General features: G+C 41.5%; 1 protein-coding gene across 1 annotated transcript in view; it reads right to left on the reverse strand.

The window, feature by feature from the left end:
- Positions 1-22022, reverse strand: part of LOC308297951 (trans-2,3-enoyl-CoA reductase-like) — a gene marked incomplete at both ends in the record, with an annotated part of 40152 nt that extends 18130 nt beyond the window's left edge. The window contains 2 exons of the mRNA XM_080741515.1: positions 5803-5854; positions 21921-22022. Coding sequence (XP_080597641.1) covers positions 5803-5854; positions 21921-22022 — 154 coding nt within the window. The remainder of the gene's footprint in view (positions 1-5802; positions 5855-21920) is intronic.
- Between the last annotated feature and the right edge of the window lie 2492 nt (positions 22023-24514).

Below are 24514 nucleotides of genomic sequence, written 5' to 3' on the forward strand. Positions count from 1 at the left end.
TCATTTTCTCCCAGGCAGCTATTCTTGCCATGAATGGTATTCTGTCTCAGAAATGTCCAACAAAGACAAAATGGCACAGCGGCATACCAGCTCTTGGAATTGGCTGAGATGTATCGTCTCTGTCGGCCCAGAAACCTCATATGTCCAAAACGTTACAGTACTTCAGACAAAAAAATAGCAAAAGTAGCATATCTACAAGCTTAAAACGCTGCACGGGTTTAGATCTTGTGGATTATCTACTTTTGATGCTTTTGTTTGTGTGACACTGTCGTATGATCAAGACAAGTAGGATGTTAATTTAAGGAAAGAAAAAAGTTGGAGTTGAGAGGTTTCTGCCCGACAGCAACGATATACAGTAGGCTTATGTCCTCAAGATCAATTAAGGTTGGCTGAAGGAAATGGGAAAGGCTTGTGAATGACATTGGCATATAATGAACAATCCCAGCATCTGTGCGGTGTGCAGCACCATATGGGCTCCACCTGCTGAAATGTGATGGACTTATTAACAACTCCCTCTCTAATGCTTCATTCACCCTCCGCCACGTGACAGCGTTGCGGGCCGAAAACACACGTTTTCAGGCCAAGGACCCCTTAGTTGAGAGAGAGATGAAGCAGGGACCCCCACAACCTTTTTTATAGTTTCATTGTTTGACAGCACAATCAACAGTGTATTTTGGATTCATGTTAATGTGTGTTCTCAGATATTTAACCAATTGAACGGTCAATACTTAAGGGTCTATTGGCACTTCTTTTATTAATTGATTAAGACTCCTGTGAACGTCTTAGGCAATCAATGTGTTAATAAACGTAACCTTTCACAGTTTACAGTTTAGGCATTTAGCAAACGCTTTTAATCCAAAGCGTCATACAATAAGCAGGTAATACACATCACTATAATAAGCAAAATAGTAAGTACATTAACAACAATATAACCAATGCATAGGAATATCAATCTAGAAAAACAATAACATAAGTAGACCACGCACCTAATCAGTAAAAAACTTCTAAAACCTAAAAATGCTATCTAGCTTCATGTATGGTCATTGAGAGAAGGGAGTGTTACAGTAGTGCTATGGGTTCACTGTACTTAGTCTGATCTTTTCCCCCTCCAAAGCTCTTTGCCGAAAATAGACGATCTACAAGCTTTGTTGTGAGCTTGTAGATCTGCTATTTTTGGCCAAAGTTCACAGAATATTGACGCTAGGGTTCAAGTTGTTAAAGAAAGGGGGAAAATACCAAGTTCCTATCACACAAAGATTTGGAGGACCCCCTGTAGTAACTTTGAGGACCCCCTAGGGCCCCCCTGTTGAAGACCCCTGCTATTATGGCTGCAACTAACGATTATTTTCATTATCGATTAATCAGTCGATTATTTAAACGATTAATCGATTAATCGGATTATGGCACTTATTTAGCTGTCACCTTATTAATTAGACTTGAGGTTCTTTTAGATATGTTTCAACTAACAAAAAAATACATTAAAGGAGTAGTTCACCCCCAAAATGACTTTTTTTTCTATTGATTAGTCATGCCATGGAGTTCAATAATATTTTTTGGTTTTTGTCACATTCCTAAGACAAAAATGTGATAACAATAAATTTACCCCCATTCGTTCCGGATGGTGACCCGTTTCGAAACGGGTCACCATCCGGAATCAATGGGGGTAAATTTACTCAAATCAAAATTTTGTCTTAGGAATGTGACAAAAACCAAAAAATATTATTGAACTCTAGTCTCCATGGCATGACTAATCAATAGAAAAAAAGTCATTTTGGGGGTGAACTACTCCTTTAAAGATGAATAATTCATTCAAAATACATAATTTATTAAATTTTTCTCAGCTGCTGATTAGGTTGCAAAATAAATGCCCTTTTCTGACTGCATACATTTGATTAAAGAATAGATACAAATGTGTCAGGTTACAGTACTCTTTTCGAAAAGGTCATTTAAAAAGAAATATTCAAGTCATATTTGTTGTTCTTGACCCTATATTCCTTCACGATATTAAAACAAATTTGAGCGATTAGTTGCCGATTCGATTACGATTACTAAATTAGTTGGCAACTAATTTAATAATCGATTCGATTACGATTAATCGTTGCACCCCTACCTGCTATAAGCTGACAATGCATTGCATGTGCGACGCATGAGGGGCCACACTGAGCCAGAACTCACATGACAATAAAGCACTAAGCAGTACTTCTGTTAGTTTGGTGGAAGTATACACGTTAATTAAGAGCCACCCCAAAAAGATGCGAGAGTGGGAATGGAATGGCTTTGGAGAATATGTGAATACACGATGACTTGATATTTATTCAAATATTTCTCGAAATGAATATTTTGTCAGCGTTAACCTCCCAGGGCTCTGCAATTAAGATGTTTTAGATTCAAGCACCGTTCTATGGGGTTGTGTTTTGTTTTGTGCAGAGCAAAAGTCAGCTAATTTAACATGAACTGTCATACAACTGTCAACAGTTGTATGACATATCAGACATTTTGTTCTTGCCGGGAGTGTTACTTACTAAGGCTTGTCCTCAGTCCAGTCCTTGATGGATACTTATCAGGGCCTGCCAAGCAAAATGGACAGTTACATAATGGTTTGGTTTAGAGCAAAACATTTCCTTGGTTAAATGTTAATGTGTCTAATTTATTTTCCTACATTGCACTGCCTATATGTGTATGCCTTTCAGCAGAGCAAGGAGTAATAATTTAGCCACACTGCACATTTCACTGTTTATTAGAACTGCAAATCAATATCTGAGTGTCCTACAGTACCTGAACTTATACAGTATTTGGCTGTGTGTGTTATTACAAGGGACAAGCTGATGTTTTTAAATGCTTACAGGAAGAGAATATTAAAATGATTGGTTGGTAAATCATGTAGAAAAACAAATACATATTTCAGTGACTAAACAGCCACGGTAATGTATTTTTTTCCCCCTTTTCATAAAATGAGAAGAACCTGATGGAAAGTCATAAAATGAACTGCAGCAGGAAATCGATAGCAACAAATGTTGCTCTGCATCTGGAATTGGACCCAGAGTAATTCAAACTGCTGGTTACTTTACTGCTAGGTTTTAGATTTTTGTAAAAGTAATGGATTTGAGGCATAACTAGCTCTGGGTTTCTTGAGAAAAGTTTGGTGTAAGGGTATGTGATTGACATTCTTTAATGCCTGCAGACTAGAGCAGCAGTAGGGATGGGACGATAAGCGATATTATTATCGTTTATTGTGATAAAAAAACACTCACGATAATCGTATCGTGGAGATTTAATTTATCTTGAAATCATCCTCCGTCATGCACTGGGATCAATTCACCTTTTATTTGCCGAGCTGCATATCCGGTACCATTTAAACCCTCAATTGGTAAAACATACTTAATATACGTACTTGATACAGTCTTTTGTTCACGCTCTACCAAATCTCTTTGCGACGCGTTATGAGCTTGTAGATCTGCTATTTGTTGGCAAATGTTCCGCCCCATAGGATAATGGATGTTGAGGATATTTTGACTATCGCGATAATATCGTAAATCGCGATTTCTTTGGTCACAATAATCGTGATAGGAAATTGTCATGTCGTCCCATCCCTAAGCAGCAGGAGGAACCTAAAAGCAGTTGGACATCCAGTTATGCGCACAGCCCCCCTAGAAGGTCTGTCAATGCAAAAGGCTGTGTTTTCTACCGTCATTATTAGGTCTCCCATTAAGAAGGAAGGTTTGTGTTGTTCTGTACTCTTTAAAGGGTTGAGAATTTTGCCACCTTTTGGGAAGTGGACTGCCCAAAAATCTTAGGCTGTATTTGAGCAAAGAAAGGTTAGATCTTATTGGATTTCATCATGATTTTTATTTTTTATTTTTTTGCCTAATGTGACAAAAGGTACAGCAATAATGTACCAACACTTAAATTCATTCTTTCTTTCTTTCTTTCTTTCTTTCTTTCTTTCTTTCTGTCTTTCTTTGTCTTTCTCTCTTTCTCAATACTCAGTGTTTCTTATGTGTCGTGTTGTGGCTGTGGGTTGTGCTTTGAGCCGTACGTCCCCTTCTTGGGACAGAAACACCTTGAACCTGCAGTATAGCCTACATTTCACTTCTCCTTTATAGTGACAGTTTGTCACCATAGCAGGTGAGAAATACTGTAACAGCCACCTAACACCCCAGTCACCTGACATGTTGATTGATAAACAGCCCATCTGAAGGGGAGAACCTCAAAAAGCAGACCTCACTCCTGCAAATATAAACTTGCAGGTTTCTCTCTCTCTCTCTCTCTCTCTCTCTCTCTCTCTCTCTCTCTCTCTCTCTCTCTCTCTCTCTCGCTGTCTCTCTCTCTCGCTGTCTTAGGCCTATGGGGAAATTAAGTGACGAGTTCATGCGGGCCAAGAGACAGAGAGCTTGGTTGAGAGAGAGAAGCTGTGTGGAACGTTCTCTGGAGAGGCGTCAAAGTTGAATGTTTTATTACATCCCTTGCTTATAAAAATTCTCTTTGTAACATCCATGTCAAGTTGTTGAGTCTAGACTGGTGTCAGCCAATGTAAGGGTATTCAAGAGGAGGCGTCACCTTAAATTCCCACGTAGCACTGCCCAAAATAAGTCATAATTATGTTGACACCATAACATTGTGAGTCATGCAGTGTTAAACTTGACTCTTAGTTTCCCCGTCTGCTATTGAAATAACATTACTCTGCTGAGAGCAGAGCTACGGCTATGCCTTTCCATCTTGAATCACTTAGAAAATATCATGTTTTGTGGTGATTTGTGCAATTCAGAGCACCATGTTCCGACATGGTTGAGATTATTAAATACCTGTGCTGTTACTGCCCCCTAGTGGCTCATGGCTGCCGATATACTCAGGGAACCATCGCCCCCATGCACGTCCATGGACTCTTGTGTTTTAGGAAAGGTTATGTGATATAATTTTATGAGGCATGCTAAATTGAAATATAGCAATTTCTAACACCACATTTCCCAGAATTGGTGAACCATCTATTACGACTGCAGTGTTACCATCTATTAGACACTAGACAGACAGTGAGACATTAATGTGTTAATCACTAGAATATGCACTTACTACAATTAGCCTATGTGATTGGTAGCCTAAATAAAACCCAGCTATTTATTTATACAGTATGTGTACTTTACTGTATACTTACAATGTAATAAATATATTTTTTCACAAGCAATGGTTAATTTAGAGTTGCTGTTGGTTTAAAAGCTGTGTAGACAATCTGAACCCAATCAATTTCTCCTTCAAATGAATATAAAAAAGACCACGTATAAGGACAGATTAATGAATATCTACATCTGCTTCATAGCTTTTCATTCCAATTCCAATAACCTCTCTATTATCTGCTTAACCAATTTTTCTATCCGAACTGAGATTGAAACTACTGAATGACATGCAGTATAACATTACCAGTAAGACTCCCAAATTGGGAGATAAACGACCTTCAGGTCGCATGTAAAAATCGGTCTGATGGTGGCGCTAAATGGGACAGATCCATGTTGATGACATGATTCTAGACATACTGTGTAGCGATTTGTTTGATTTTAGGGCAAAATTTGTAGGAGCATTGTCCAAAAATGTGTTTTGCCAGAATGGTGGACTAGAAGTGGGCCAAGGAGTGTGTGTGCAAAGTTTAGCATGGATAGGGGCAACAGTGGCGGGGATATGAGTAGGACAAAAGTGTGGTGTGAGGTGACGTGGCGGACGGAGGGACTGACTGACAGCCGGTGGAGGTTTTGATACCACACCCTAGTTGGTACGGGTCAGGACAATATGGAGGAGAACATAAATGATACTTACATGCTTTATGAAATCTATTTTTCAGGTCAAGCACAGTGGAGGAGGGATGCACCTGCAGAGAGGGGAGAGGAGCAATTAAAACCGGGAAAGCATCTGTGTCATTTTAGATTTTAGCCATGGCTATTCAAAAATAGCAGATATAGAAGCTCACAGTGCGCTGCGAGCTTGTACATCTGTTATTTTTGAACATTTTTGAAAAATCTTTTAAGAACAACTGGTTTAGGAGGCATTTGTAGAATCTGACTCAGGTCTTAATGGCTTAACCAATTTAAACCCTGTACTGTAGTGTAGGCTATATTTTGTAGCCTGGGATCACTTCCAATTTCGTGTTTCTGATCCGGTCGGGAGCGGAAACAGCCTACGTCAATTTGTACTCATCAGACGGACTACACTTTGGCCGGAGCTACCATACCGGAATCAGTTTTAACCCCAAAGAATTCCCCTCACTCAAGGACATAATTTTTATGGCCTACCCAATGAAACCCTTGCTGCGGTGTAGTTTTGCCCTTTTTTTAAGTTTGTTTGGTATAGGCTATCCATCTTTCAGTCCAACTCGTAGCGACTGGCAGACTAGCATTTAAATAGGGATTGGGGGAAACAAACAGGGGGGACCAAAACAAAGCGACGCTGCTTCTTCTGCCTGTTCCCGGTTTAGGCCACACCTAGACCGGATCACACGGTCCGTTTAAAGCAAATACAAGGTGGAAAGACTGGTGACGCGAGCGAGGTTAGACCAGAGTCCCTATGGGGACCCCCCCCCCCCCCCCCCGACACCAAATATCTCTGCCAAAATGAGCTAATCTACAAGCTCCCAAACGACATGAGCTTGTAGACCTGCTACTTTCACCGAATGTTCACTTGTTTTCACTGGATATCCACCTATTAAGGCATATGCGCAGGAAAGGGACGCTGTCAACCATCTTTTATTGCCATGAAAACCCTACGGGCCCTGCAACCTGACATGGCATCGCGTGACATGCGAGCGGCGTCCCTGGTCTCGGCTTCGGGCGACAACACGGAGGAGACTTTCAGAGCCATGTCCTCTTTTTCTCTCTAGCGTACCACCACCTCCTCCTTCCTCCTCCCCTGTCCTCCCCTCACTTCATCCTCTCATCTCTTGTCTTTTTTTTCTTCTTTTTTTCTGAGAGGTTTTTCCGGTTGCGGTGGAGAGAACATTGTCATGCTGGGCGAGGCCTGCACATCCCTGCGAAGTATCGATGCCCCCTGGAAAAGTGTTCACCGAGGAGAAAAACAAACATTTCTTTCTGCCCGGCCCCTTCATCTCCTCCTGCACACGCTGCTGAACTCTGCACTCAGAGGGAAGGTAGAGTGTGTAGGAAGCACGCACGCACGCACGCACGCACGCACGCACGCACGCACGCACGCACGCACGCACGCACGCACGCACGCACGCACACACACACACACACACACACACACACGCACGCACACACACACACACAGACACATCATTCTGTCTGGATCTCCTATTCGCACGTACACACACTCACGTACGCACACACACACACCCACCCACCCACCCACACACACACACACACACACACACACACACACACACACACACCGCACTGCAAGTTCAAGCCAAACACTCCCTTTTTGAGACTTGCAACACCGGCAAACTTTCCCCATTCTCCTTCAAACACAATCAAAGTGAGCACATCAAACTCTCTTTATCTGGTCCCCGGCAGCCGCGGTCTCTATTTGTAGCCACAGGTGGCTCGATGATGCATGCGGTCTGTCTTCAGTCTGAGTCACGTCGGAATGTCACCTTTCGCTCCTTTGGCGTCTCCGCTGGAAAAGGCAGCGCAAAGTGGAATGGGACATGGCAGGGGGTGCCACTGAACCCCGGCCTACGGAACAGATGGCAGGATTGGGCCCTTGGACCTGCTAATGAGGCGGCCATGCCAGGCGGCGTGGGGCGAGGAAGACATAGGCCATGGCGCTCCATCAAGCATCCAAACTGCCATGTCAATGAGGTGAGGCCACACCCAGCTGCTACAGTGGTGACAAGGCTAATGATGGGTCATTGTCCGAGCGCTAGACTGGTCCGGGGCCAGTCCCATTCAGACATAGTGAGACTACCGTGGTTTCGCATGGGATTAGTTGTCAGTGAGTCAGGGGTGTCGCACCAAATTCTGGGCCCTGGGTACAAGGATTCACTGCGTTAGGTTGTGCTTTACTATTGAAAAATACCAGATATACAAGCACTGAGTGCCACGCTGCGAGCTTGTAGATCTGCTATTTTTGAAAAAACGTGAAAGTTTGTGCAAGTCTTTCAAGGTTTTTTGAAAAACCTATGCCTATGTCAGTGGTGCTCAAACCTTTTCATGTGAAGGACTCCCAAAATGATATGTATTTGGCCACGGACCCCCATCTTAAAATATTTAGTTCCAGGGACCCCCCAGAAGCAAAATATAATAATATATAATATAATAAAATCATTAAGGCTCCTCCACCTTGGGCCCTAGTAACTCAGTCCCACTTTATGCGACTGAGTTGTTGTTATGAGGCTGTCGATTTCTGTCGGTGTACATGTGCATAATACTATGTATATCACGTGTCTACCAGATGCTAAAAACACCACAGCAAGACAAACTTGCTGAGATACAATCGAGAAGCTCAACTGCATGTGTTATCATATTTCGGCCAATTTGGACCTCTGTTGCACTGAGAGATTACCAAACCAAACCGTGATGCCAAATCTGACAAGGCTTTCCAAGACTGCTCGACGATGGAAAACAAACATTAATTTCTGGTCAACACCATGATCCCTGAGACATCGAAGGAAGTGCTGTCTTCGTCTTTGCTGTAGTCTACCACAGAAGCTGTCCACATGTGTATTCCAACTTGTGAGTTGTCAGTAGTATTTATATGAAGAGACCTGTGAGATTGTAAAAGACCACAGGCCTGTGGTCACCAATTCTCTTAGGACTGAACACCATCTCTGTTTTTCTAACATTTAAGACACAGTGGTTATCATTACACCATCTAACAAACCTATGTATCTCTGAATGAAAGATTCAAAGGTTTGTAACATGGTGTAATGATTTGTAAAGGTTTGTTCGAGCTGCCTGTTTTGCAGCTTATTCATGTCCTGACGGCTGCACCCCGCTACTGACGCACAACCCTGGTATAGGCAACCCGGTCTGGTGGAGATCTGCACTCCAAGAGTGCACCTTTCTAGTTGTGTGATGTGCCTATGCTAATGTACAACATTCTTTTACATTTAAACAACATCATTGTTGTTTTCAATGTTTTATTGATGGTAGCCTGAGAGAACATTTGTAACGGGAAGGTTAATCCATCCAAAGTGAAATGCACATTTCACTTTACTTGGCTATTAAGTAACTAAGTGATTGTTATCGCTGAAATAGATCTCTCTGAGTCTGAGCAGTCTGAGCAGATTTTCTCATGTATTTCTCTCTTTTGCTTAACTAAGTTGCTATCTGCTCTGTTCTCATTCAGTACAAAGGCTAAGCTATGCCGTTTTCTCCATGTTGTCGCTGCCTATAGACAAGCCTTTCCAAAAGTACCTGTATGAACTTTCTGCAGAAGGTTTTGTCCATATAGGCTTTTTAACAGGTCTGAAGTGTTTCAAATCATTACTGTCCTTATTTGTACAGTAATTAATATAGTGTATAACCTATTCAGGCTGCGACCCCCAAAATTATCAGATTTTCAATGGAGACCCCCCCCACCCTGACGATCACTAAGAGTTGAGGCATTACATTTCGTATAACACAGTTCTATTTTCACAATTTCTGCCTTTAATATTTGACTATTTGGCCAATTTTTAATTTGCCATTTTAGAGGTATCAAAAAGTCCTTAAATTGTCACTTTAGAAAAGTGCAGATACCCTCTATACGCTTAAACTTTATGTTGGTTTGTTTACTGTTGAGTGAGAAAACAATGTTGCACATTAAGTTAATCATCTGGAGACCTCCCAAAATTATTTGAAGCACAGATTGACCACAGATTGACTACCACTGCATTAGGACACCTGCCATTCCAAAGGTCTGTGTGGCAGTAGTAGCCCAGAGCCTCTGCCTTATGACCAAAAAGCTATGTATCTCCCCTAGCCAAGGGCAAATAATTCCCCTTTAGGCTAGTCCCCCTTTAGGCTAAGAAGTTGACTTTGCCTGTGGAAAGAAGTGTTCTAAATGTCCTTGATAGTGTCTTCTCAACAAAATAATGGCCTTATTTTGCCTACATTTGTGAATCCTTTCCTTTCGCCATTGACAAACCAGAAAGTAATGAACTGCAGTTATCTCATCCCCCACATCGATCCAAGCACCTCACCCAGACTCAGATGTCTCATCTGGGCTAACATTTAGCTTCAACTTGTGAAGGATATTCCGAAATCATTCATATTGGTCCGATAGAATAGAACGTCTGCATCCAGGGATCTAATTTGTAAAGAGCACAGGTGCTGGGAAAGGGGAAGAGACAGGCAGGAAGCTATGATGAATGACGGGGTACATGGAGGACCTGTGACAGGTTGACATCAATAGTTAATGCTTCGATGATGTATCGCATTTTGTAGTTTTCACATCACTCACTTTTAAGTTCAAAAGGAATTTGGGGGATTGATGCTGCCCACATCCAGTGCTTTGCTATGTCAAATTCGGGAGGGTTGGCTGCTTTGGAAACTTGATTGTCATGCAGAATGAGTCATTGGCTTCTGAAAGCAAAGACCTTGAGCATGGCTGACTGGCTGGCAGTCTGAGCACAACAATCCCTTGTCAACAAAGCCAAACCCACACGTTGTCCCCCACGGGCCCTCACAGCTTGACATTGTTTGTGTGTACGGGCATACTGTATGCACGCATGTAGGCTAGGGCATTAACGGCTTGTGATTTTTGCAAGTCGACTCGACTCAGTAAAAAGTTTAGTTGAAGTCGACTTTATCGTTTGATGACGTCATCACATCACACACGACCCCCCAATTATTTTGGGGGGTCCCCAGATGATTAACTTAATCTGCAACATTGTTTTCTCACTCAACAGTAAACAAACCAACATAAAGGTTTAAGTGTATAGAGGGTATCTGCACATTTCTAAAGTGGCAATTTAAGGACTTTTTAATACCTTGAACATTGGCCAAATTGTCAAATATTAGAAGCAGAAATTGTGAAAATAGCCGATCTACATGCTCACAACGCCTCGCGTTGCGAGGCATTGTGAGCATGTAGATTACTTGTCTAGTTACTTTAGATTGATTATTATTACAAAACATACAGTACATTACACTTCAACTTCACTAGCCAATGAGGAGCAGCGTTCTTGGTGACATCACCACCAACAAGTGCGACCTAATATAAATAACAAGCCACAGTCCCACATGACATCTTTTGTAGTATGCTCTCCCAAATCTTTATAGGGGATCTGAGGGATTGAATGTAGGAGAAGTAATGTTGGAGTGCCCGTTGGGCAGATCTTTATGCCCATACATGGTGTTCCATGCGAGCCCACACTGTTTCGTAGGAACAGTAGAGAGAGAATCATGATTGGGTGATTGGAGTCCACCAAAAAATAGGTAGCTACGAACTGAGGGAGATGGCTTGTAGTGAACTGCACTCAAAACTCTTGTTGTTCTCTTGTTTATGTCTTGGGGCCCCCGACTTCATCCCCCCTGTCTTATCTAATTTAATACCTCTGGTCTACTAGGATTTAAACCCAAGTAAGCACAATGGCTTGATTTATTTGGGTCCTTTTGTACTCAATTCATTGTTCACAACCCATCATAATATGTGAGCATTTGGCAAAAAATAGCAAATTTACAAGCTCACAACTTGCGGCGTTGCAACATGATGTGAGCTTGTAGGTCGGTTATTTTCTGAGATGTTATGTAGAGGGAAGGAATTAGTTAACGAATAGACCCCTGGTTGAACCCCGGTCAATATAAAACAGAATTAGCCTAATGTATAGGGTTAACAATCATTGCAGGACGAACAGACAAAGTACATGAACCTTTAATGCTTACAGTATATTTAGGTGTTTTAAGCATTTCTGGACAATTGTAGAGTCCTGTTCGTTCTCTCTTCATTTATTTTTGCAGTGCAGGATGTGACATCACGTCATAGTCATACACTGTACATGGCAGGCACGTGCACACATAGACATCAAAGGGGGCTTGAACCCCTGCCCTTTTATCCGTCTGTAAAAAGTGCCCTCTCCAGTCTCCCGACCATGAATGCAGTTTTTACTATGGTGTAAGAAACGCAAATGCCCTCTTTCCATGCCATACCTGAAGGCCGCATTCAAGAGAATTGCCTTGTCCAAACTCTCCTGAACTTGAATGCAGCATCTTATGTTGAAAGAATTGCCCTCACTGTGCAGAAATCCATGCTGTATGCCACATCTCCAGTATTGCCTTTTTTTTGCTGCGACATGTTGTGAGCTTGGAGGTCTGCTATTTTCAATATTTTCACCAAAAGGCCCTTTTAGAAATGTCAGCCCCTGCCTCTCTAACATTCTCTGCACGTCACTGGTACATGGTCCTACACCTCATAATTGCTTCTGGCCAACAAAGGCCCACTCTCTCTTCTGCAGTGAAACAGTGCCATCTATGGAAATGTGTCCAGCCTCACATTTCATGAAGACAAACCTACCATATAGTTTTCCGATTGCCTTCTATAAAGCTATTTAATACTTTTTCAGCCTTATGGGGAATGAATGACAGCGAATGGGCCCACCCAGAGCCCTAGAATGGAGAGTTGCGTCACTCCCGTTCACTTCATGGGGCCAGGTCTTCTACGCACACATCTATTGGCGTATAGTGACAAACGGCCAACCGGAAGTTTACAAAATGCATTGAAGTCTATGAGGTGTAAAGTGACAATGAACCACGTGACCAGCGCTGTTTCTGACCCCGCGGTGACACCACTCTCTGATTATACTGCTCTGGGCCCACCTAATGCACAATGGCCAAAAAGGAATCTAATTGTTTTCATTTATATTCGTTTATGATGACAAAACAACTCATAAACCTCCAGTGCAAAAAAACTAAAACAAAAGTTTTGCAAGTCTGCATTCGATTGCTGAAGAAGTCAACAATACATCAAAAGATTAATCTAAGCTGGTTTAGATTTGTTCTACTGAGAGAGAGAGAGAGAGAGAGAGAGAGGGAGGGGATTGTGCCCAAAATCAGTCATGGAAAAATCCTGGGCTTGCGTTTGCAAACAGTTCTTTGGCAGTAAATATTTTTATGACAGTCGAGAATGGAACTAATATGTTGGGCTTTGTTGCTGTCGATCATACTTAGTTATTGCTGCAGATGCCTGTCACTTCAAAGCAGTAATCTCGCTACCTGGGGATTCATCTTCATGTATTTACGCACACTGGCATTTCTGCTTTATTGAAGTTGTGGAATACATACTGTCCTGAAATATAGACCTGCCTGATGTCTTGTGTCTTGAAAAAAAAAAATCATTTAAGCTAATGGCATGGGAAGGAATCTGAATCTCTCACGATAATTAGAACAGAAATATAAAAGTGGCGGAATGAGTGTTTGATTATGGTTACCTTCAACAACTGTCTTTTGAAATAGCATCTGTGAACACAATGATGTTTTTCAATGACAGTTACTTTTTTGAGAAATGTATTGGAGGAAATAAATCTGCAATGAGAGACTCTTCATTGGTATGACTGAACAATGGCTCTAAAATTGTGATTGTTGTCTCAACAGGTGCACTACACTACTTTTAACCACAACATTTTCAAAATTATTTCTGAAATAGCCGATCTACAACAAAGGATTCAAGTGGTTAAGAACAACAACTGGCATGATAATCATAATCTGAGTCACAGGAGTGACAAGGGAACAATCAAACATTGCTCATATGCCAGTAGTGTGCATACGCTCTCTATGCTTCAGTTCAAAGTACACTATAGACACCAGGACATCAGTTTAGAGATACAATTACAATTTCTGCTGTCATAATAGTGAGCATTTAATTATACAGAGGTGGCAGTAGGTACATTATTTGTGTATGATGTATTGCATTCAGTGCATTCAATCTTTTCTAGTTTGTGGCTAATTGATTTGGCTCAATTTCAGTAATGATGATTTTTTTTACCCCCTAAAACACGATCATCAGGTATTATTATTACTTTTTTCAAAGAAAAGTGTACAGAAAGTGTTATAATTGTGTTTTATGTGGCCACACCCACCTGTTCATGAAGTATACCTGCTTTTCAGGTGGGTGGTGCACCACAGCTGTTGTTGTATGGTAAAAAGACGAGGGGATGATTTTATTGTGTCACTAAAGCGGTGTATTTCAATTGGGTCTTTTGACTCAGAGGCTCTCGGCTTTCAGGGAGAAAGCCAACCAAAAATACACAGGGAAGACATATTTGCATATTATAACCACACCTGGGGGTCTATTAGAGTAATGGTAACTCTGTAGACAAATACAAAACAGAAAAAGTACAACACTATGGCAACACCTCTTTAAAGTGAGGAAAGAGTACTAGAATATCCTACTCAATTAGAAGTGCTGCGACTTAAAGCAGTGGTTCTCAACCTTTTCAGGCCGCAACCCCCAAAATAATCATATTTGTACTGGGGACTCCCCACCCTGCACAAGCACTTGGAATTGTAGGAGTTGGCATTACATTTAGTTTGACTCGATCTATTCCATTGTGAAAATAGCCGATCTACATGCTCATAGAAATTGTGAAAATAGCCAACGCCTCGCAACACGAGGCGTTGTGGCTATTTTCACAATTTCTGCCTCTAATATTTGACAACTTGACCAATGTATGACTATGACCAGAGGTACTAAAAAGGTCTTTAAAGTCCTTAAATTGTCACTTAAGAAATGTGCAGATACCCTGTATACACTTATACTGGGTGCATCCCCCCATTCCGACATGCTGCCATTCCGACATTCCCCCATTCCGACACTAACCCTATACCTAACCCTAACCTCTATGGAAGTGCCGCCACTCAGACAATTATAAGTCAATGTCGGAATGGAAGCAGGTCGGAATGGAGAGATACTGTATTTTGGTCTGTTTACTGCTGATTGAGCTAAACATCTGGGGACCCCCCAAAATAATTTGGGAACCCCTCTGGGGGTCCCGACCCACATGTTGAGAACCACTGACTTAAAGGACCGTACTGGTAACAGTGCAGGTACATACCATTGTCTGTTCACATCGGCCATACATCATACATACAAAATACAAACGGAACATTACCCTATTTATGGCTTTATTTTTTAGACCGGCTAGCAGCGGGGCTCTAAGCCAAGGATGCTCGTTTGGTCAGTTGGTCAGTCTGGCTGGATTGCAATGGAATTTGCTGTGCACTTGATCCCCAGAGGATGACCTCTATTGATTTTGGTGACCCAAAATGTTGATTTTGAACACAGGAAGTGCAGTAATCGGTGTGGCAGATGGGGCGTAGCAACAGACGTTTGGTATTTTCCGGACTGGAGAAGGGCTAATTATTGTAAGTGAGTGTGCTGCAAATGGATTCAGTCATGACTTATCAAATGATTGCTAGAATGAATGGGGAATAGAAGAGTTGAGTTGTTTGGACCCTTAAAGGGGAATACCACCCATTTTTAATATTGAACTGTGTCATTAATACACCTTAGAGGAGTTGTGTGGAAATTAAAAAAAAAGTTCCCCCTCTTCTGTGTTGTCTAGAACTGGAAGATTGATTTTGGGGTTTGTATTGTAAAGTACAATGTGTGATGTCATCAAGTTGTAATTTGCAATACAAACCCCAAAATCAATCCTCCAGTTCTAGGCAACACAGAAGAGGGGGAACTTTTTTTTTTTTCCCCTCTAAGGTAAACCCATTCAGGCCAGGAACACATTTTGCTGTTTGGGAGGGGCTTACAGTACATGTACAGTATGTAGCAACATATTTGTTTTGTAGGCTAATTTTTGATTTAGCCCTATTCTATAGGTTATGCCTAAATGGGTTAATGACATAGTTAAATATTGAAAATGGGTGGTCTTCCCCTTTAAGATGATTGCACAGAATCCACACCAGGAGTGACACAAATAAACACAAATATGTCGCGCTTATTGCGCATCAAGCTTTAATTTTGGTGATACCTCCGTTCATGCAGGTTGATGAATTTACTTGTGCAGACAAATTTAAATAGGAGTTTTAATTCGACAGTTAAACAGAGATGTCATTCCTCACCTATTCCAGAGGCAGCTCCACAGATCATGTTCAACCCAGATTCGGGTCAAACAAAGGGTCAAATTCGTTCTCCTGCTATACCACTAAAATCGCCCTACAGAAGGCCTTAAAGGAGTGTAAATCCCGGCTAACTTCCTTTAAAACCGTTCTGAAAAAACACTTACAGGCGGCTGCTTGAAAATAGCCAATCTACAAGCTCACAATGTGTTGCATCGCAACGCATTGTGAGCTTGTAGATCTGCTATTTTCAATAGATTTGTATTCATTTGAAAATGTGAAATGGGACATTCTGCATAATGAGTACTTTTACTTTTACCTCAAGTACATTTTGATGCCAATACTTTAGTACTTTTACTCAAGTGCATATTTAATTCCGGTCTCGTAATAGAGTATTTCTATATTGCAGTGTACTATTACTTTTACTTAAGTAAAAAATGTGAGTACTTTTTCCACAACTGCTTAACTGCTCCCCATGAGCAGGTTGGTGCTTTGCATGGTTCATGATTGTTGGGTGGGTAAATGTAAGAAATGCAGACCATTAGCTCTGCACTCAGTGTGCTCTCAAGTGTGGTGTGTGAGTTATAGCTAGGAGTCAGTGCTGGCTTACTGAATCACTGACTCATTTCAAAACCCCTATTAAAACGTTTTTGTCAAGGCCTTTCCATGATTAGGCTAAACCTTTTATTTTGCTAAATGTAAATGTAATGGGTCTAATGCAAGTCTGTTGAGCATCAGGGCCAGACGTCCAGTTGACCTAGGAGACTCATTTCTATTTTGATCTTTTGGCTTTGGTATGCGGTCAGGTTTAGGCCTGGCTCAGGGAAGAGGACGCCCCTGCCATGCATAGTCTACCATGGGCACCTCCTCTCTGTATGAAATAATGCATTACATTTCATTTCATTCATTTAGGATAATCTTTTTTTGTCTTTGGTACTATATGTGTGTGAATGTATATATTGTATTGGTTCTTTAGTTTGTGGCATCTATATTTTCTAAAGAGACTGCAACAGCAGAAAGCCTGCAACACTCCAAGTCTTAAAGGTGCACGGCTCAATAATAACATGAGACAAAGAAGAAGTTGCTCGCCAGCACACAAGGAAATCCTTTTCACATGGTTTATGTACGTTTTCGACTTGACCGGTCTTCCTTAACAAAACAAATAATCAAAAATCTACAGATAATGCTAATAAACTATTTTCATTTTAAAATAAAGAACAACATTTTAAGAGAACACTTTCATTCACTTTAACTTTAAATGTAACTTCCTGTTACTTTTCCAAATAGGTTTTTGGTTGCTTTGGCTGTAAAAGACAGCAGGTGCTAAGCGTTGGCTTGGCTCAGACAATCAATCCCCAAGCAAAGCTCTTAACAATGAACTCATCTCTCTTCTCTGAAAGGTGAGAGATAGATGGTCTCAACCTACACTCAGCATTTTCTGGCAATGAACAAGTGCCCAAGGAAGGATTCTGGGGGCTAAGGGTCGTTCCTCCAGGGTTAAGAAGCTGTCGGGTTTCCTTCCAATCTTGGAAGACCGAATTCCAAACTGTCTAGTCCGGTCTCTGTAGACCTCGCAGTCTATCTCTCTCTCTGCTTGTTTGCTCACCTACAGTAATCTGTGACTCTTAACACATGCAGATCACTGCTCATGGGAACCCTTTGCAAGTAAGTTTCTTCGTTGCGGCGCCAAAGAGGCATCAAGGTTTATTGCTCTTCTCTTGGCAGCGACAAGGATGGGGGCTGCAGAGCTGTGTTCAAGATATCTGCTCGCCTCTTTTGCCATCAAACCTCATTTATTCCTACGCTGCACCCGTGACCATTACAGATGAGTCATGTTGATGTCTTTCTCATTCCAATCCAAGCGTTTGAAAACTCCCTGAAAAGCCTATATGCATTTATCTTGTTATTTACTGAACAACTCAAGGCTTAGCTGAGTGTAGAGAGAGGCATATCCTGGAATATAAACGACTGCACTGACAACTGGAATACTAATATGACTGACTGACATGACATAACTTGACTTGTTTATGTGAACATGCTAAGAAAACAAATCTAAATTAAGTAATGTGATGGTGGCGTATGCATGTTTTCTTTGCTTCTAAGGAGCATGGGAGCGTGCTGTGATGGCATGTTTACATGCAAAGCCGTGTAAACATGCCATGTCCCTTATTTACTGGACTCTTTGGAGTATGCTGTCAGAAGTATGTCAAAGTTTTCCTTAAAGTTTTGCGAAAGAACATTGAGTTCCAGTAACATGGAAACGACTTTCAGAAGAAAAAAGAAAAAAAGAAAATAAGTAGTGCTGACTGCTGAGGCTGACAAAACCCTCATGTAAAGGTTATATAAAATGTTGGTGAAAATGAATTACTGTATATAAAGAATATAATACTGTAAATGCACAAAACATATTTATGACAATTTACCTAAAAGACAAAACACAAACACATTTTGCATCTCAAGTAACAATGTTAGAGGGATAGAATGGAACAAGAACCGCCAGTCGATGTAAAAAAAAAAAAAAGAGAAAGTCTTTTGAGTATGTTCTAATGTACTTTGTCCTTGCACAGATGATTAAGGTTGACAGACTGAATCTAGACATGACACGTTGGGAGAGCAAGTGACAGCTGAGACCTCAGTGAGATAATTGGAGCGGTTTTCTCGAAAAAAGCAGCTATATGTGACTTCAGCAGCTAACTTTTGTTTTAAAATCTACATGAGTGTTGTTCAGACAGTCCTAACAAGCTGTTGTTGTGCCTTATTTCACAGTACTTTATGTCAGAGAGGCCTCAATCTTACACCTAGTCAGTGACCTCAGCTGCACCCAGTAGAGCACAGTAAATGAATGTATACCTTTCGTGTTTGCAGCCATGCAAACACAACAGGTGCTGAGCTCGAACTAGCAGCCTTCCAAATCCCAAATGACCACTCGACCTCCAGAGCATAGTCATGCCTAATGTCTAATGTATAACACTGGTTGTATTTCTGGTGTGGACCCACATAGAGTATAGAAAGTCGTACAATTCATTCACATGTTGAAAGAGATGTTAGTTTCAATATTGTGATGCTGGCAATACTTTGCCTGTTTATGTTTCCTCATTGCATTCTCTTTTGACACACACCCACACTTATGTGCCTCAAATGCTATTGCACTTCATAAGTCACAATGCTCCTAGTAGGCAATAGAATGATTAATAATAGACCTCTCTGCCTTCGATTCCTCACTGCAACTTTGGGCCTTCACCGCCTTGTTTTTGCTGTCCGCCTAACAAGCTGCCCTCCAGCATTATGGGGGAATTGAGTGAGAAGAATTGATATCTAAGTTAACCACATGCCGAATGACGTAGGCAGGGGAGATTTAGGTGGTTGTTTCGGAGACAATTAGGGCTGTGGTAGCATCATTCTGTTGGGACTTTTAAAGGATACCTTTAACTGAGCCTGGCTTCAAGGAGACTACTTGTACTGAGACCATCCAGTACAATACAGTATCCCTATCCTTCCCATTGGTTGTAGATGTCGTGTGAATGCCAATACTGTTCTCAATTATCTGATTATAGAGGAACAATAGACCACAATAAGTCACACGTCATCAATGAAAGTATTCTGTTGTACACGGAAACTAAAGGCTTCCGAATTGTTTAACATTTTCAAGACCATTGGTTTATCCAAACGGGGTGCAAAACACCTGCGGATAAATTTCACTCCAGTGTTCCTCATCACATTTTGCAAGACTTTCATTGTGCCATAAAGTACTTTCATTGTTTTGTCCACGGCAGTTGTCTACTTTAATCAATCTAGTATTAATAACTTTGGGTGCTGGTGTCAACAGAAATAAACAAACGCAATAGTCCCCCACTTGAAAGCCTTGGTAATGTACTGTGGATCAACTTATTCCATTGTAAACCATGCCATAAGTTGGGAACACAGGTTGGCTCTAAAGTGACAAATCCACTTTAGCGAGGAAACACGCACCTTAATTCCAGAGCACACTGGGCTGAGCCTGCTGATAGTAAGACACGATGACAGTCATAAGGCTCACACAAGCTTCAGCCCCTAAAGCTATTAATACAGCTAATACAACTGGCGTTACCTCCGCCAATGCCTCTCCAAAAGCAAGAGAGCATACGGAGAGAGACTGTATTTATTTTGGGTCACAGCAGAATGGGCCCCTTGCCCATTGTGCACAGGCTAAGAGCGAGCCTTGATGGTAAAGCCTACAAGGATGACTCCAGCCGAGGGCTAGAGCCATGTCTGTCTGACTGTCTATCTATCTGGCTGACTCTCTCTTGAGCTCTATCATCCTGGCTGTTACAATACGGTTGGCAATGCACTGCACAATCCTGCGTGTGTTGTGGGTCCATTTTACACTCGCAGAGTCAAACTAAAACCCAGAATATTGCAGTGTGGCAGAGGTAATGGGTCACTGTACTGTACAAATGTATAAATAATCTTGTTTTGGGCCAAATGCAACCCTAACCCTAATGTCGGTGTTATACTTGGTTAGTTTCCCACTGGTATCGCACACCAAAAAGAATCACTGCAACTAAGAATAAATCAGACACTGAATCCTGAATTCTAACACTGAAACCTGAATCTTTCCCTAATTGATAGCCTAACTCCCCTTTGACCTACAGTACATTCTTATGGGCGTTTCACACTGAGCCCTATAAAAATCAAGTCAAGTAATCACAAGATTGTGGTATAAAAGTGACCCTCCAACATGTGAGCAGTGGCTGTGCATTGTGGAGGAAATACAGTATATGTGATGGAGAGATTTACCCACAAACTCAGGATACAAGAAGAACTGTTCTTTGATAAATGGGAGAAATGGACTGAATATAAAACCCAACAGAATGACACCACAAATGTTTGAATTTGGACTAAAATGTGACGATTACAATTATGTAATGATGTGATCCCTGTGATGTATGTACATTCAAATAAAAATCAAGTCAAGTGTATGACAGTGCACAAGGACTATAATTCCCATTGGGAATGGCACTTTACTCTTAAAGGACAACTTATTTTTTTTTACAACAAGGGTCCATATTTTAGATATATCATATCATTAGAGAAAAGAAAAGATGAGTGTTGAAATGTTTTCATTTACTTCTTTCTATCGCTTTAGGGATTTTAACGATTAGGGATTTTAACGATGCATGCAAGGGGCTAAATGTGTCTTTTAGACACAATAAGTCCATTACCAAGTTGCACCACAATCTTTTATGGGCAGATGTGACTTATGTCGTCTGCTGGCTTATTGTGTCTAAAAAGACATATTTAGCCACTTGTACGCATGGCCCTACCCACTGAAATCAAAATACTAAAATCGCTAAAACAATAGAAAGTAAATGAAAACATTTTAACACTCATCTTTTCTTTGCTCTAAAACAATCTAAAATATGAACCCTTGTTGTAAAAAAAACAAAGTTGTCCTTTAAGAAGTACTACAGTTGACAGCTTGGGGCAACATTTGACCATTAGTCAACGTTTGACGTGACGAGAGCCTCCATCTCGTCTTTTTACAATGACTGATTCCACTAAAACACGAGGGTTAGGGGTGGGGGAGCATAAGGTTAGGCATAGGGGATGAATAGTTAGAGTTAGGGGTGGGGTGAGGGTTAGTCGTCAACATGCAACGTCACGGGGCGTCACGTCATATATATACCAGTATCACCTGTTTCACAACATGTGTGTGAGAATGTGTTGTTTAACCATAAATATCTTGCACGGTGAAGACCAAGAAGATTGTCCCCAAATTGACATTTGGCCCTTAGAAACACACACACACACACACACACACACACACACACACACACACACACACACACACACACACACACACACACACACACACACACACACACACACACACACACACGTTTGTGCAACTCCTAAACACAGTCCCACAGTCGAAACACACATACCTTATTCTACCTTATCAATGATGTGGGTGGGCTTTCCAGTTTCCGGGTTGAGGATCTCCACCTCCATGTATCCTAGCCTGTTTGTAGTGCCGACACCCTGCATCTGAGGCATCTCTTCCCCAGGACTTCAATCCCTTATTTGCCCACTTTAGTAGCCTTATCCAATCCTCCTCTGTTGTTGCTAAACTGTAGGTTCAGCAGATATTGCTCGCTCTGCCGAGATGTCATTCTCTTTAAATAGCTTCAGTGTGGGGCCTAAACTGATTTCGGGGACGCACAGAGTGACATGCCACACTAAGTGGTGTAATCTCAGGCACAGCGAGAAAGAACAATGTCTATCTAATCACGCGGCTATATTTAAACCTGCCCGATGAAAGGTCTGGCTTTGCTTTTCCCCACCCCAGACAGTGTGTGTATGGATTCTGTGGAACCTCCTATTGCCTCATTGTCTCCACCAGCCGAAGGCTGAGGGAGAGTATGTTTTCCCCTCCGTCCGTCCGTCCGTCCGTCCGTCCGTGCGTGCGTCCGTCCGTCCGTCCGTTTGTCCGTTACCAGCTAATCTCCGGCGCCGTTGGCCCGGTCGCTGCCAAACTGTGCACACACACTCCCTCGACACCAATTCAGAACCTCTGCCCCAAATATTTCACATGGGCCTGTTCTAGCGCCACCAGGAGGCCGACTTTTGCAAAACTAACTTTTGCCAGTACTCCTACAGATTTTGTCCAAAAATCACGTAAATCAGTAGACAGTATCTCTACAGTCATGTGATCGACATGGATGTGTCAGATTTTCCATATTCCATCCTGATTGGCTAAAACTGGCTTTCAAAGTTTGCAGGATTGGTCAGTTTTGAATAAAATGCCTGAAATCATGAACGCAGTGTGCGATTTTGGTGAAATTGTGCATGCACATTCCCAATAGGCAGAGGAATAAATGCCACTTAAGAAAAATCAAATCAGCCTCATGGTGGCGCTATAACAGGCCGATTCATGTTTTCACCTATAACTCCACCGATTAGTGTCAAACTTTGTATGCGCACTCCTTAGAGGCCAAGGTAAAACCTTTTCCCTGCATTTTTTTACATCAGCCTTTTATAGCGCCATCAGGAGGCCGATTTATGTAAAACACATTACATGCCTGACCTGGTGGAGACCTGTGCTCGGAAGAGCACTGCTTCTAGTTTATACTTAGTTACACATGGGTGTCGCACACCAAAAATATATAGCTGATCTGCTCACACTGTGTTGCAATGCATCGAGTTGTTAGCTTGTAGATGTAAGCCATTTACCATGAGAGGGAGTGGGTTGTTGGCTGATTTACCACTGTTTCAGGGTTGTGGCATGAGGCGAAGCCAAGTGCCAAACAACCCACGACCCTCGAATGGTAAATTGCTTTTCTACCACTTCTACCATATAAATGAAAGAAAAAACAGTTGTAACTTGCAAGGTCATTTAATTATACAACTGCAACACAACAGTGGACGAACTCAAGGTTCTTGACTGATTTACCACTGTTTTAAGCCAGTCAGAATCTAGTATCTGAACATGTGACCACAAAAAGTGGTAGAGTGGTTATTTTCCGTGCGCATCACCCACGCACAACTACGCGTATAAATCAAGTCTGAGGGGAGAGACGGTGTCTGCTTATCTTCTCTTGTTGCTGAGGGCTCTGCAAATAGGCATTGACGTCTATATCTCGCAGACTTTCAAACAACCTCCTTCACTATTTGATGGTATTTTGCTGACAATTGCAAATGCATTTGAGTTGTCCAGTAGTACTTTGCATAACTTCAAAGTCAATTTGTTTTAGGTGCAGTTAATATTCCAGTAAAGTCTGCAGCTATCTAACATTAGATAGATTAGATTCCATCTGCATTAGATATACAGTACATTGATAGATATATAATGTTGCTGTACTACCCCTCTATAGGTTAGATACCTTTTGAAAGCAAAACAAACCGAATACTTTGATGGATCTCAGTGTATAGAGAATAGTTTATAGCAGTGTATTTCAGTTCAACATTACTTGTAAAGAAATCCAAGCCATTTCAAAGACCTCCCACAGTAACCTTGTCACCCTATTCAGATTTGAAAGCATTGCTGGAAAGAGTGAATCTCAGAAAGGGATCATTATCTCCGCAAGTCACCACCACAGTCAAAAAGTGGAGTTCAGGTGTGCAGTGAGTGAATCACTACTTGGCTGCACCAGCAGCGTCTGTTTCGGCTGGCAAGGGAGTGACTACGCTTATTATCTCTTGGAAAACCCAATTATCTTCTTGCAGTGTTTGTTTGAAAATGTTCATAGTTCAAACATGCTAAAGTGAAAGCTGGGACACCAAAGCTATATCCTCACAATACACAATTACTTTTCTTTAGATCATTTTTTGGGGGCAATTCTTGGTTTATTTTAGACAAGAACATACTGTATAGAAAGTATAGAGAGGGCAAAATGAGCAGATTTGAAACAGGGACATCACAATTATGAGGTTGATGATGCACCATCCGGTCAGCTACCCCCAAATGTACTGCATTTGTTATTAACATAGGATTTAGATCCCCACTCCCCCCCTTAGTAATATACTGCTGTTTCTACATTTAATTGATA

Source organism: Nannobrachium achirus, assembly GCF_963921795.1.
Source record: "Nannobrachium achirus genome assembly, chromosome: 14".
NCBI lineage: Eukaryota > Metazoa > Chordata > Actinopteri > Myctophiformes > Myctophidae > Nannobrachium > Nannobrachium achirus.